This window comes from Podospora pseudoanserina, chromosome 1 (assembly GCF_035222485.1).
Source record: "Podospora pseudoanserina strain CBS 124.78 chromosome 1, whole genome shotgun sequence".
Lineage (NCBI taxonomy): Eukaryota > Fungi > Ascomycota > Sordariomycetes > Sordariales > Podosporaceae > Podospora > Podospora pseudoanserina.
In genome coordinates this window covers 6,407,152-6,419,856 of record NC_085920.1, presented here as the reverse complement: position 1 = coordinate 6,419,856, position 12,705 = coordinate 6,407,152, and the positions used below count along the sequence as shown (strand labels likewise).

The window sequence follows — 12,705 nt, the reverse complement described above, 5'->3', positions numbered from 1 at the left end:
GGTCCCGGCGGCGGCACCCCGCCAGCCGTGGTCGTTGTGGGTACTTGAGTGGGGGAAGTCATGGAGGCTGGGCCCTGAACGCAGTACGCGTAGTTTGGCCAGAGGTTTAGGCAGTCTGTGCCGACTAAAATGCACATTTACCGAATTTAAACGTTAACGGGTCCTGTTTCCACTGTTGTTTCCAGTGCAAGCTTGTGAGTACTAACCTGCTGGATTCCACCCATAAAAGTCATCGAGATTGATGTTGTTGCTGCTGGCGATGGCCCAACAACCATCTCCTGCCTGCGCGATGTAGTACTTCCGGCAACCCGCCACGATTCCCGTCTGCGTAGGAGCGCCTGGACTATCGGAGGTTGTGAGGCTAGGAGTAGTGCTTCTAGCCGTTGTCGTCGTCGTCCTTTGTGCTGACGTCACAGAGCTGGTGTTGCTTCTTGTCCCTGTCCCCACGCAGATCGGACGCTCGCTAGACTCGGGAAGATTGGCGTATATGCCCGTGTCACAGACGGACGAGCTTGGTCCTATCCAGGGGTTCCAGGTCATGAGGTCGCTCACTGTGATGTTGTGGTCCAGGGCGATGTCTTCGCAAGGGTAGACTGTTATAGTGGGAGAATAGTGAGTTTCTCTTGGATTACCAATCATATTTTTCTTATGACGGGGAAAGGCGAGCAAAAAACTGCTACTGTAACTAACCTTTGGCATCCCAGCCTCTCAAGACGGTATAGCAAGAACAGGACGGAATGGTTCCGGGATGAGAACTTGCCACCTCCATACAAGTGCGGTTGGCCCTTGGCGGTTCGGCTACAAACGAGACGTAAATGTTAGCAAATTGTTCTGTCGGTTTGGTGTAAGCTGGTCATAAAATAGGCACTCGCCTGTAGCGTTTCGGTGCGCAGCACAATACCTGTACCCAGCCTGCAGGTAGCAAGGACTCACTGCCACCAGACTGGGATTCCAGGACAGAAACTCGTCGAGGTGGACCTCATACGCCCCTAGGACGTAGTCACAACTGTTGATCATGTTGGTCAAGGGGGGCACATCCGTCTGCAGGGACTGATCCATCTGTGGAACGACGACCCGATGGTTGACAAACCCAAGGCAGCCGTCGGCTGCTGTCCGCGAGCCAGGTGCTAGAGGCAGCGAGATGATGGGAGTGGGGATGGGCGGCACCCTGTCAACCAGAGAAGCGGTGGTTGTGACGTAGTTGGACGAAGTGAGCGTGTAGACCGGGGATGTGGAATAAGGGTAGTCGCTGTACATGTTGATGTCGCCCACTGGCTTGACACAGTAGGAAGTCTCGAGCCAGAGGTTGAGGCAGTCGGGATTGCTGATGGATGGGTTGAGAAAGAAGAAGTCTTGGAGGGGGATGGCCTGGCGGATGGAGATGGCTTGGCAGTAGTCCCCTTCTTGAATTTCATACCAGCTGCCACACCGGGTGTGTGACTCGGCTTTGGCGTTTGTTGGGCGAGGGACGGCTGTTTCAGGAGGTTGCGTAGTGGTTAGAGGCAGGGTCGTTATCCTGGTAACTTCGTCTAAAGTCCTGCCAGGGGGACTGTAGCAGCAAACCAACTGTCAGCCACTCGGTCCATAAAGCAATCAACTTGTACATCCTGATCAGGGGGGTGAACCCGAACTTGCCTGATGCAAATGAGCTTTTTCGCCATCGATCCCAGGTTGGTGCAGAGTGGGTTGATGTTGGGGTTCCAAGTTAGAAGATCATGCGCTTGCAAACCAGTGACAGACGCCAGAATACGCTCGCATGTATCGTCATACTGAACACGATAGAGTTTACACGGCTCTGGCAAGCACAGCTTCACGCCGACCTGCAAGGTAGTGCAGTCGGGATCCGTACCGCCGGCCTTGACAACGCTATGAGTCGAGACACCCCTGGTCACCGCAATCGAGTCGCACGTATCTCCTGCTTGGACGGTGTATGGCGACACGCATGTTGGGATTTCTGTCGGGCTCGTGTTGGGCTTCGTGCTGATGGCATATGGTGCTGGCGAGGTAAAGGTATAACCCGTGGCACCGCACTCCGACGTTTTGGAACGAAAGTCGTTCGCAAAATCGGGGTGATACCCAAAAGGCGAGTTCAATTGTCTACTCACAACACCCAAAGCGCAGTCGGAGCAGCCATTAGACGCCGTGCCGTTTGAGAGGGCGTCCATATAGATCTGATCGCAGAACCTGCCGGTGATTCTGTCACGAGGTCAGCAGGATATCATCATCCGGATTACACAATAAGATCGACAGTAATTCTCACCTGTCTTTTGCGCAAGAAATATCATACGCATAGAGAAACCTGTCAATCACGAACGTGGCTGTTTGAGAATCCTGTCTTAGTGAAGCTCTTTTTCGAGGTTTTGCCCCTAAAGCAGAGATCCGCACCAGGATAAACGATTGACTCTATCTCGAGGACATCGGTATTGCCTCGACAGCGCGAGGCGATTGTCCCTCGGACGGAAGACAGGGAGGACCTGCATGTCGCGGTACACAGAATCTCAAGAGACCTCGAGTCAAGACGGGGTATGTCGACAGCAACCGTGGCCAGAAAGCTTGCGCAATTTGTGATGGTTGTGTTCAAAGCTTCGGCACACTGGTCACTCAGCCCTGGGTAGACATGGTAGCCGAGGAGCCCATCGCTGAATTGCTGAGCGATTGCAATGGTAAAGGTCGACAGGAGACCAACGAACCAGCTGAGTGTATTCGCAGTCGATCCTGATCGTGAAATGACCATGTTATTCCGTCGTTGGAACCTTCAAGCTCAAATAAGTAGCTAGTAAAACTGATAGCTCTTGAAGGGCTGATGTTCTATATGGTCTGAAAAAGCGTCTTCTCGCAGGGTGCATTTGCTATACTTGAACGAGCTTTGAAGAATTCATCTGTCGGTCTGGACGATCACAAGGATGTCGGGGAGTCGAACACGAGGTAGTGCCTTCGGACTCTGATACCTCTAGCGGAATTCTACCGGTAACCGACCGGTGAAAAAAGGAATGTAAAATAGATACGGCATAGTTGTGGGTTGTGGTACATGACGGGATGCCACCATTGCCGTGCATGTGTTAGATCATGTAAGAAAGAGGGGAACCGCGCATATCCCCTTAATTCATCCCTTGCCCAATGCTCCTCGAGCTTTCATCCGCTGCGCATGCAGCCTTTGGCGCGCCCCGTGACACACACTGTCCAGAATGCAAAGAGAGATGATGTTCACTTCACCGAACCCCTTTTGACCCTGAATTATCCGTGTAAGACATACCTAAAATTTCATGCCATATTAGCTGATACTTTTCGTTGACCACGAAAGCGACAAATGCGAGTGTATAGTGATCATATGGAGAATGACCTAAACCAGAGATAAGTAAAATACGAGCTGACCAATCATCTTTACCCTGTCATGGCTATGAACATTACAGAGCAATCGATCCATGGTTAGGCGAGCATGGATGGCAATTTGATGATAATCCAAGACACTGTGTATTTGATGAGACCCTCCATGTCCTTAAGCGATCTGATCATATAACTGCCGTTAGAACAGCCATTTGCCGGTTACTCGTAAGTGATAGACCGTAGCTCAGAGTAGCCAGATACAAACTGAGAGTCTGGTAAGGCCCCATGACACCCAGACATCTGAGCCACTCACATGAATCTTCCCTGTGTTCGTGGTTTTCTATATTCTACCTTTTTCTATTGATCAGTTTCTACACCCTCTAGACAGCTTGTCTCCCGTCAGTAGACTGAACACTTATCAGGCGCAGACACGCTCGTAATCGACTCTATCATGCGCTCATTGAACGCACAGCAACACATATGGCTTGCTTTATTCCTCTTCCTGGCTATTGTCAGCGTTCAGTTCTGGAGCTACGCCCCAAAGGACCGGTCAAGTCATTCCGAACTGACAGCTCGACAACGTTTGCCCGTTACCGGCAACGACACCACAGCGTCACGCTCGACCGCTAGTTCCAACAACTTGGAAGCATTTGGACAGCCTCCCGCCGGCTTTGCACGAGTCCTCGTTGATGACCCCTATACATGTGGTCCTCGTCGGCCGTGCTCCAACGGAGCGTGTTGCGGTCCATCGGGAAACTGCGGTTACGCCCCTGCTTATTGCGGCACAGGATGTCTTTCGAATTGTGATGCGAAAGCCCCATGCGGGCAGTACGCAAAGATACCCGGAACCACTTGCCCTCTGAATGCTTGTTGCAGCGAGCATGGGTTCTGTGGGACGACAGAGGTACAGGGACTAATGCCTCTCCTTTCTCGTCTTCTGTGAGGACGGATGCTGATAATAGAGTATCCGACTTAATTAGGAGTTTTGTCGGCCTGGGTGTCAGTCAAATTGTGTTCTGGAACCGCAACCACCGGGCGGCTCTCCCAAGAATGCATCCATGGATATCTGTAAGAATTTGTTAGGATACCAGTAATAGAATGACTGGAGACTGACGATGTGCCAGTAATCGGATACTATGAGTCTTGGAGTTACCGATCGAAATGCAACCAGAAATCCCCCAGCGATCTCCCTCTGACGGAGCTCACACACCTCTTCTACGCCTTTGCTTTCATCGAACCGCGGAGCTATGCACTTACCACCATGGACGACGAAACTAGCGAAGATCTGTGGCAGTTGACAGTCGACGCAAAGAAATTCAATCCAAGCCTCAAGGTATATGTGGCAGTCGGAGGCTGGACATTCTCAGACAATGACACGGTCACCCAACCACTCTTTGGTGAAATCGCTAGCACGGAATCGAACCGCCAAAAGTTTGCCGACGGCGTCGTCAAGTTTCTCAACAAATACGGATTCGACGGCTTAGACATCGACTGGGAATATCCGGGAGCCCCTGACAGAGGTGGCAAGCCCGAAGACACCCCAAACTTTGTGCTGCTGCTGAAGACCCTGCGGTCAACCTTTGATGCCTCCCCGCGCCGGCTGGGCATCACCTTCACCATCCCTTCCTCGTTCTGGTACCTTCGATGGTTCGACCTCCCCGGCCTACTCCAGTACGCCGACTGGGCCAACATGATGAGCTACGACCTTCACGGCACCTGGGACCGGAACAACCCCATCGGCGCCATCGCCCAGGCCCACACCAATCTCACCGAGATCAATCTCGCCGCCCAGCTTCTCTGGCGTGTAGGCGTCCGGCCTGACCAGGTAGTCCTCGGCTATGGCTTCTATGGGCGATCCTTCCAGCTCGAAAACCCCAGGTGCTCAACCCCGGGCTGCCCATTCAGCGGCGGCGCGAAACAAGGCCCGTGCTCCAAGGAGGCCGGGATCCTCATGTACTACGAGATCCAGGCCATCCTCAAGCAGGTTCCCAACATCAAGCCCGTGTTCGACCGCAAGGCGGCCGTCAAGTATTTTACTTTTGACAGGGACCAGTGGATCTCGTATGATGACGCCGAGACCTTTAAGCTGAAGAAGGAATGGGCCAACCGGATTGGTTTCGGTGGCAGCATGATCTGGGCTGTTGATACGGACGACGACAAGTTTTCTGCCATGAGTGGGCTGGTAGGGTATCAGGTCTCTCACGTGGACACCTCCTTGAACGGCGTTGTGGCGCTGGCGCAGACCTCCAAAAACGTTGCCCACAGCCTGCAAGGCGAGAACGGGCAGGGGTGCAGGGTCATCAAGGAATATGACTGCAAGCCGGCCCGAGACCTAAGATGTTTGAAGGGTGAGAGTTTGGTTGGTTGGGATAGAGATGGCTGTGTAGGTTCTGCAATTCCATTGTTCAAACTGGCCTTGGTCTGTAAGCTACTATACTAATCGCCGTTACCGATCTCCAGGGTAAGGAAGATGAAGGCAAGCCGATTTGCTGCCCCGAGGACACGGCACCTCAGAAGTGTGTGTGGCGTGGCAGTGGGAATGATGGAGGGATATGGGGTGACTGTAACGGTCAGTGTCATGCCGGCGAGGCGAGGGTGTTGAATTCGAGATGGTAAGTGCCTACGTGTACTTTCAGTCGTCTTGTTGACTGTCGACCTGTCTGACCAGAATCTCAGGGGCGGCGGGCCCGAAAAGGATCGAGAGTCCGACCCCTACGTCTGCGCCAGGGGCAACAAGGTGTTTTGCTGTGAGGCCGGTGATTGGAAAACAGTGATCGATGGGTGCTACTGGACCACGTGGTATGTAGATCTCATTTGTGAGCTTCCGTTTCCAATGTCATGGTCTGACCATCGCTTCAACATTAAAGCTTCGGTGGGGGTGACTGTGGTACTGGCTTTAAAGAACTGGCTACCAAAAAGGGGGCTTGTCCTATGAGTGGTGAACCCAGTGAGTACATTCATTACCTTGCCTGTTCAGCAAGCCCATCATATCATCACCACTATGACAGGTGTCTTTGGTTTACTGACCAGTACTACGGCATCTTCAACAAGAATACTGCTGCCCAAATGACACACCTTTGCATTCGTGTACGTGGAGGGGTAGTGCCCCGGAGTGTGTAGATAGCAACTGCAAAATGCAAGAGGATGGTAAGGACTTGGCGGAGGTACAGGTGGATTCCCATGCGGGCGGCAGCTCGTGGAACCTTTGTAGCTGTAAGTCCACACGCCTTTCCTTAACAACAGGCCACGTACAAAAAGGAAAGGGGAAATTATGGCTCGATACTCACAATAGGGAAACCACTCAGGGGGTAGAAAAAAGTCCATGTGCTGTCAAGTCAGCAAGCGACTACCACCACCGTTGGTTTGTGATAAGACAACCTGCGACCTGGACCCTGCTGCCTGCATTGACAATGATGGGGAGTTTGACCTCATCACACAAAGGCGAGGCATTGTGGTTCTTGAAAAGCGAACCGCACCGAGAAAGTTCAGTTGGTGGACAACCAACGGAGCAGAGATCACCCAGTGGTCCCTTGCCTACGTCACTGGAAGGGCACTATGGAGGCTTGCTCAGCAGGGATTCTTGGATCGCTATTACGATGTACACTCACAAAACTGCGATAATGCAAGGGTCGAATCTCGACCCATTGAGGAGGGTGGTGACCTGACGTTGCCCCCTAACCTCCAAGTGGAACACCCACTGCCGGTGAGGGGTTCAGATTTGGATTGTCTGTGATTGTGTCATAATCAGTCCACTTGCTAACAACGCCAAATACAACAGCTTGTTGCAGTAGCCCGTTTTGCAGCAGTTGCCAACCACGGTCAACACTGGAATCCAAGACGCGCCGGATATATGGGCAGAAACGGTCGACCTATTGGGCAACTCACTCCCGAAGGACCGCAAACCAGGACGCCTGGCATAAGAGCCGAGTTCTGGCAGAACGTCTGGAATAACGCGAACGGGCTTCCGGCCGGCTTGCCTCCCGTTACACCCAACTCTTCGGATATAAGGCGGCCTGTTGAGCGTCTCTACGAGGCAATAGGATCCAACCGCAACCCGGCGCCATTCACCTTCCTCCACGCAGCCGTCAATGCACAAAAGGGGCGAATCGAGGGATATGTCCGTCCGATGTCTGAGGAAATACTTGAAGAGTATTTGGACAACGCTCAAGACGGCGACGAGACGGCGGTTAATCGCTTCCTCAATCCGCTGCGCGAAACTCGTGGCGTCTTCCAGTATGTGCGGGATGATCAAGTTGTGACACAGCTAGACGGTGCCGTGTCGGCCATCTATCAGCAGCTCGGCCTGATTGAACGGAATGTGTTGGAAGCGCAGGGGCTGACGGCTCATTGGAACGAGTTCTACCCGCACTACTTTTCCCAGGTGTCAGAATTTGCGCGGATATGGGCCCAAGACCATATTCGGGCGATCCGTGAGTACTACGACGAGCATCCAGATACTGTATATCGAGATGAAGTTCTAAAGGAGCTCAAGGAGATTGAAGATAGCATTCCAGATTGGAAGTACAAGTTTGAAGATTGAGGGCTTGTGGAGGTACCAAAGAGAAAAATACGGACCTGCACTACTTTTTGAAAACCGTTGGAACTGTTGCAAACTCCATCTTTCTGTTGTTCGGGGCCTGGTGGTCGTATAGCGTCACGAGGTGGTGGTGTTGCAGTGGTGTTGCAGTGGCTTCGCCCAGCTATCGCACAGTGGTGTTGTGGAAAGAAAGACGTTATGTCAAGAAACTCAAAAGCGCCAGCCAGAAAATTAAGCTGAAGCTGATCACAGCTTGTCCCAAACTTTGCATTTTGCGCCTTTTCTTCCAGCTGTACCTTCCACATTTCATCGTTTTGTCGGTCGCATCTTTGTTTATTCGCATCGCTGGAGAGTTCTTTCGCCTGCAGGGTTCCACATTCAACGTCAAAGAATTCTCAGCCGCCACACTCTCTCCCACCTCTTCCCCGAGATCCTCCTCCTCATCCTCGAATGCATCCACTCCACCACCCCCCTCTTCAGCTTTCTCGCCGCCTGCCCTCCCGCCTGGCGCGTCTACACAAAGCACTCCCAACCCCTCCTCCTCCGCCTCGCTCGCCTGCGTCACGGCCCCAACCCTCATAGCAGCAGACATCATCAGCTTCAAACCCCCGTACGACACCCCGGTCCTAAACCTAATCACCAACGACAACCGGATGACGTACCTCACCGAGTCCGCGGGCCGGCTGGATCATTCACGCTGCGAGAGCTTGTATCTCTTGATGGACGAGGATTGGGTGCAGCTTCCAAGATGGGAGGAGTTGGTTCAGAGATGGAATAAGAGTTTTAATGGGAGGAAGGAGGTTACTACAGAGAAGAGACGGTTGGGCGTATGTCATCGCCGGTGATGGTGGAGGCAGAGCCGGAAGAGATGCACAGCGATCTTGTGATTCGTATCAAGGATGAGCCGGGGGAGGAGCCCGCGCTACCAACACCACCGCCCGCGAAGCCAGTGCCGAGGTTTTATCTGGAGGAGGATGACTGGTAGTGCTTGACATGGGAGATTTCTTGGAACCAGGGCGGCGGAATGTCTTATCTCAGCATATCACAAAAATTAGTTCCATGATCCATCATAGCAATAGAATATTTCCGAAATATTATATCATAAAGCCGCAATAATCTACACATTAACAGATTAATACATTAGCACATTAACAAAACGTCAATATGGCCTCATGATACATTGCTCTACGTTGCACCACGCACCTCTTTGTACACCTCGCCGGGCTGCTTATACCCAGCCCAGCGCAACTTCCACCATCCAAAATACCGGTCATCTTTACACACCACTGTCACCACCACATCGCCTTCAATGGATGATATTAGCCTGTAGGCAACCTGCCCTGCCGCTTTCACACTACCCATCACCATTCTATCACACCCAAAGCATAACGACAACCACCAGCGAAGACCCCCTTCGCCTCCAGGACCAGGTCCAGCCAACTAACTTGACCCCCTCCACACCCAAAATAGCCACCTCCTCCCCCAAATCCTCTCTCTCGGCGCCCTCCGCCACGCACGCGCCTCCTTCACCAAAACCCTCGCCGACCTTCTCCCCTTAAGGTCAGAATACTGCCCCGTTGTGTCCCGAACAATCATCCGCGTCGTCAACGCTGAACCACTCATCGCTACTATTGAGGTGCTTGGTAGACCGAGAACGCTGCCCACAGCGGAAGTGAGGGATAGGAATTGGATGTCTTTTGTCCTGAATTTAGCACGCGAAGGGGGAGGGGGTTTGTTGGGTGAGGGGAGAGGGTCAGGTGGGGAAGAAGGAGGAGAGGAGGAGGATGAGATTGATATCAGGAGCTCGTTGCCCATGAGCTTGTTGCCCATGAGCTTGATGGGGGAGGTCCCGCGGGCAGAGGGTGAACTGCTGTACAGCAAATACGTGCTCGTTTTCTGGACAGACAAAGACGGTGGGTATCAACTTCTGTGGGAGAGGTGGCCGGGGAGGGGGCTGCCAGCTGTAACTGTGAGTACTGTCAGGATCCTTGGAGATGTGTGGAAGAGGGAAAGCGTAAAAGACATGATGAGACTGGTGTTGAGGATGAGTGCATGTAAACGGCATTTGAGAGCTGTGCTGAAGTGTGATGGGAATGGGGATGGGGTGCGGGTGCAAGCGGAGTGCTGGGGGGAGGTATTGCTGGAGGAGGAGTTTAGAGGGGACTGGTGGAGTGATGTTGTGTTTGCTGTTTCTGGGAGGAGGCGGGTGGGTGGGGGGGGTATGAGGTGTTTAAAGGGGTATTAGAGGGGAAGGTGCTTTGAACTTCGACATGATTGGGCTTTTGCAAGCAAGATAGCCGAAACAGTTTCAGATAGCTAGACAACAATAAAAACTTCGCCCAACAAGTATACCCCCCTAAAGAACCCTAACATCTTCAGAGACCTGCGTATATACCACCTATGTTAATAAGTCTCCCAATTACCACCCTCCTCCCCCCCCCTTACAATAAATCCGCCAATCTTCCACATCCTCCAGCGCCAACCACACATCTGGATCGATTGACCCCACCCTCATCCGCAACCAATCGTCCCTTGTATCTATCACCTCGCCGGTCTCCTCATCCAGCCTCCCCCTTCCTCCAGCCCTTCAACATCCCACCCCTTGATCATCTTCGCCCTCCCACCATTGCGAAGCATCGCGGTACTCTTCAGCGTCTCCTCGTCCGCCTCCAAAAAGAACTCATACCTCGACCCCATTCCCCACCCATATGTATTCCATTTCACTAACTCGGGCGGCATTTCGGCGCCCGCCCACTTTTGGAACTACAGCCGTAACTCGTCTTTGCTCAGTCCAGAAAGGGTATCGGGGTCAGACACAAAAGCCCAGTCCATCTTGTCCAGTATGCTGGGTGCATCGGACTCGAGAACGTAGCGTGTGTTGTTTTCCACGATCAAGGATCACAGCTTCTCCCACGTTTCGTCATATTCGGGGTTGTAACACGTCCTGAACGCTACCCATCCCAATTTCGCACCGGGATTCTTTTTGGGCAAGACCCAGTGAATCTGTCGGGCGATGGAGGCAAGGTGCCAAATCCCCACGGGGGGAACCTAGTTCTCGTCTTCGTAGTATTCTTTGGGGAGGTCGTTGCGCCGTGGTGACGAGGAGGTAAAGGCACGGCTGATGATGGAGTTGGATATGCTTGGGCTGGTTAGGTAAGTGAGGGGAGTGTTGTTAACGGAGCGGTTGTGTGGTTGTATTGCTTGTTTTGCTTGTTGGGAGAGTAGCCCGTGAAATTCCCGGCGCAAAAGAGATCGTAACAGCGGAGTAGCTATAGCACCAACATTACTTCGCAATGGAAGGCAAGTGCTACGGACGATGTTCATGGCTGATGTGGACGATGTGGCGCTATGGTAGGAGAAAAGGAAAGAAAGCAAGACCACGGGCTGCATTCACGCGATAATAAATTCAGTAAGGGGTATTTTTATTCCATTTTGCCATCCTCACGCTGCGTATACTTTGCAGAACAGCAGTTGGTTGAGTTGGATGACCCCTAGGAAGACAAGAGAAGGCTTAGTCACTAAATCTCAATAACTATAAATTAAAAGAAATGCAACATCAGCCATCTTCAGCCATCATGAAACGCCGCACTGTATCATGTATGTACACATTAGATTCTGAATCAACCCTCCCTCTAATGACAAAGCCAGTACTCATGTTGACATATACAATGAAAACCTATTATACAAAAGAAGTCAACGCCTTCCCAATACAACTATGAATCCATTCATGACTTTTCATCTTCGCGGCTAAACAAACATCAAAACCCCAACACTACCCTATCGATCCTACCAAAAAACCTTTCTCCCATCTCAAGCCCGAACTAGACCTTCTCAGTGTCCACAGTCGGCCCCTGCCTCCCTGTCCCCAGCTCATCTCCTGTGTTGAGCACAAAATCCTCCCTGTCAATATACCTAAGCGTAAAATAAAACACCACAGTCGACACCGCCCCTAGAATCGTCGGCGCGGCAAACACACCCACCAAATTTGGGTCGTTGATCGCTGGCGCGGAGAGCAAGCCGACAATAGGAGCCACACCTGTCATCAACAGATTAATACTCGAGACAAGCCCCTTCATGTTCTTGGGCGACCGACTGTACGCAATTCCATAAGCCATGACATTGACAAAGATCTCCAAGATGGCCGTCAGGATAATGGGTATGCTGTGCCACAGATAGGACATATCGGAAATTGTCTTCGAACCCTTGGGGAGGATCTCGGCGCATGTCGTCGCGTTGTAACCACAAGGGGACCCTTGGTAGGTGTAATGTTGCAGAATGGCAAAGCCCGAGGAGCCAATGGTGCACAGCGCGAAGCCAAAAGTCATGCGGCTGATGGGGCCCCAGTAGATGCCTCGCTTCTGTAGAATGGGGTAGATGACGTGGTTCATGAGGGGGACCACTAGAATGGTGTCAGCACAGCAACGTAACCGGGAAACTGCAGGGGATAACTTACTAACGACAATACTGATCGAGTTCAGGTTGTCGAGCAAATCATTGGGCAAGCCATAGGTAACCAGACTAGACGTCAGAGCATTGGAAGCCGCACCAAGAGCGCCATCATTGATAGTATAAATGGGCGTAAAGGCAAAGATCCCGCAGGCCTGAAAGGCTCGTCTAACATCGTTGACAAACTCGTCATCGTATCCGTACTCCTTTGTGCTGCCAGCAGCAGTACGCACACTCGGCTTGCCCTGTTCCCAAAAGCCGCTGCGGCCGATGCTTTTCATGCCACCATGACGAAGACAGTCGCCGAGCACCCTGAAGACGTTGGGCAGATCAGAGCCGCCGGGTGCCTGCTTGATGAGCCTCGGGTTGAGGTACCACAGGAGCGGGGGAAGCATGAG

General features: G+C 52.3%; 3 protein-coding genes across 3 annotated transcripts; 1 reads left to right on the top strand and 2 right to left on the bottom strand.

Annotated features, from left to right (window-relative positions):
- Positions 1–201: 201 nt before the first annotated feature.
- On the bottom strand, positions 202–2,734 carry QC764_0021480 (uncharacterized protein; the record flags this gene model as incomplete). Its single annotated transcript, XM_062940066.1, has 5 exons — positions 202–593; positions 807–1,549; positions 1,636–2,196; positions 2,288–2,318; positions 2,386–2,734. The coding sequence occupies 5 exons, from the start codon at positions 2,732–2,734 to the stop codon at positions 202–204; spliced, it is 2,076 nt and encodes a 691-aa protein (XP_062806129.1).
- Positions 2,735–3,571: 837 nt separating this feature from the next.
- Positions 3,572–7,963, top strand: QC764_0021470 (uncharacterized protein). The gene is made up of 9 exons (XM_062940065.1): positions 3,572–4,228; positions 4,305–4,392; positions 4,449–5,707; positions 5,785–5,936; positions 6,001–6,123; positions 6,192–6,271; positions 6,376–6,537; positions 6,630–7,027; positions 7,103–7,963. Exons 1-9 carry the CDS (start codon positions 3,776–3,778, stop codon positions 7,862–7,864), a joined length of 3,477 nt encoding a protein of 1,158 aa, XP_062806128.1. The 5' UTR covers positions 3,572–3,775; the 3' UTR covers positions 7,865–7,963.
- Positions 7,964–11,682: 3,719 nt separating this feature from the next.
- On the bottom strand, positions 11,683–12,702 carry PTR2_2 (peptide transporter ptr2; the record flags this gene model as incomplete). Its single annotated transcript, XM_062940064.1, has 2 exons — positions 11,683–12,260; positions 12,315–12,702. 2 exons carry the CDS (start codon positions 12,700–12,702, stop codon positions 11,683–11,685), a joined length of 966 nt encoding a protein of 321 aa, XP_062806127.1.
- Positions 12,703–12,705: the final 3 nt, after the last annotated feature.

What these genes read in the sequence shown, in the direction of transcription:
- QC764_0021470 (XM_062940065.1), top strand. Translation starts at nt 3,776, where the DNA reads ATGCGCTCATTGAACGCACAGCAACACATATGGCTTGCTTTATTCCTC. An exon ending in GGTTCTGTGGGACGACAGAG is followed by an intron (nt 4,229 to 4,304) that starts GTACAGGGACTA and finishes CGACTTAATTAG; the next exon opens with GAGTTTTGTCGGCCTGGGTG. An exon ending in TCCTATGAGTGGTGAACCCA is followed by an intron (nt 6,272 to 6,375) that starts GTGAGTACATTC and finishes ATCTTCAACAAG; the next exon opens with AATACTGCTGCCCAAATGAC.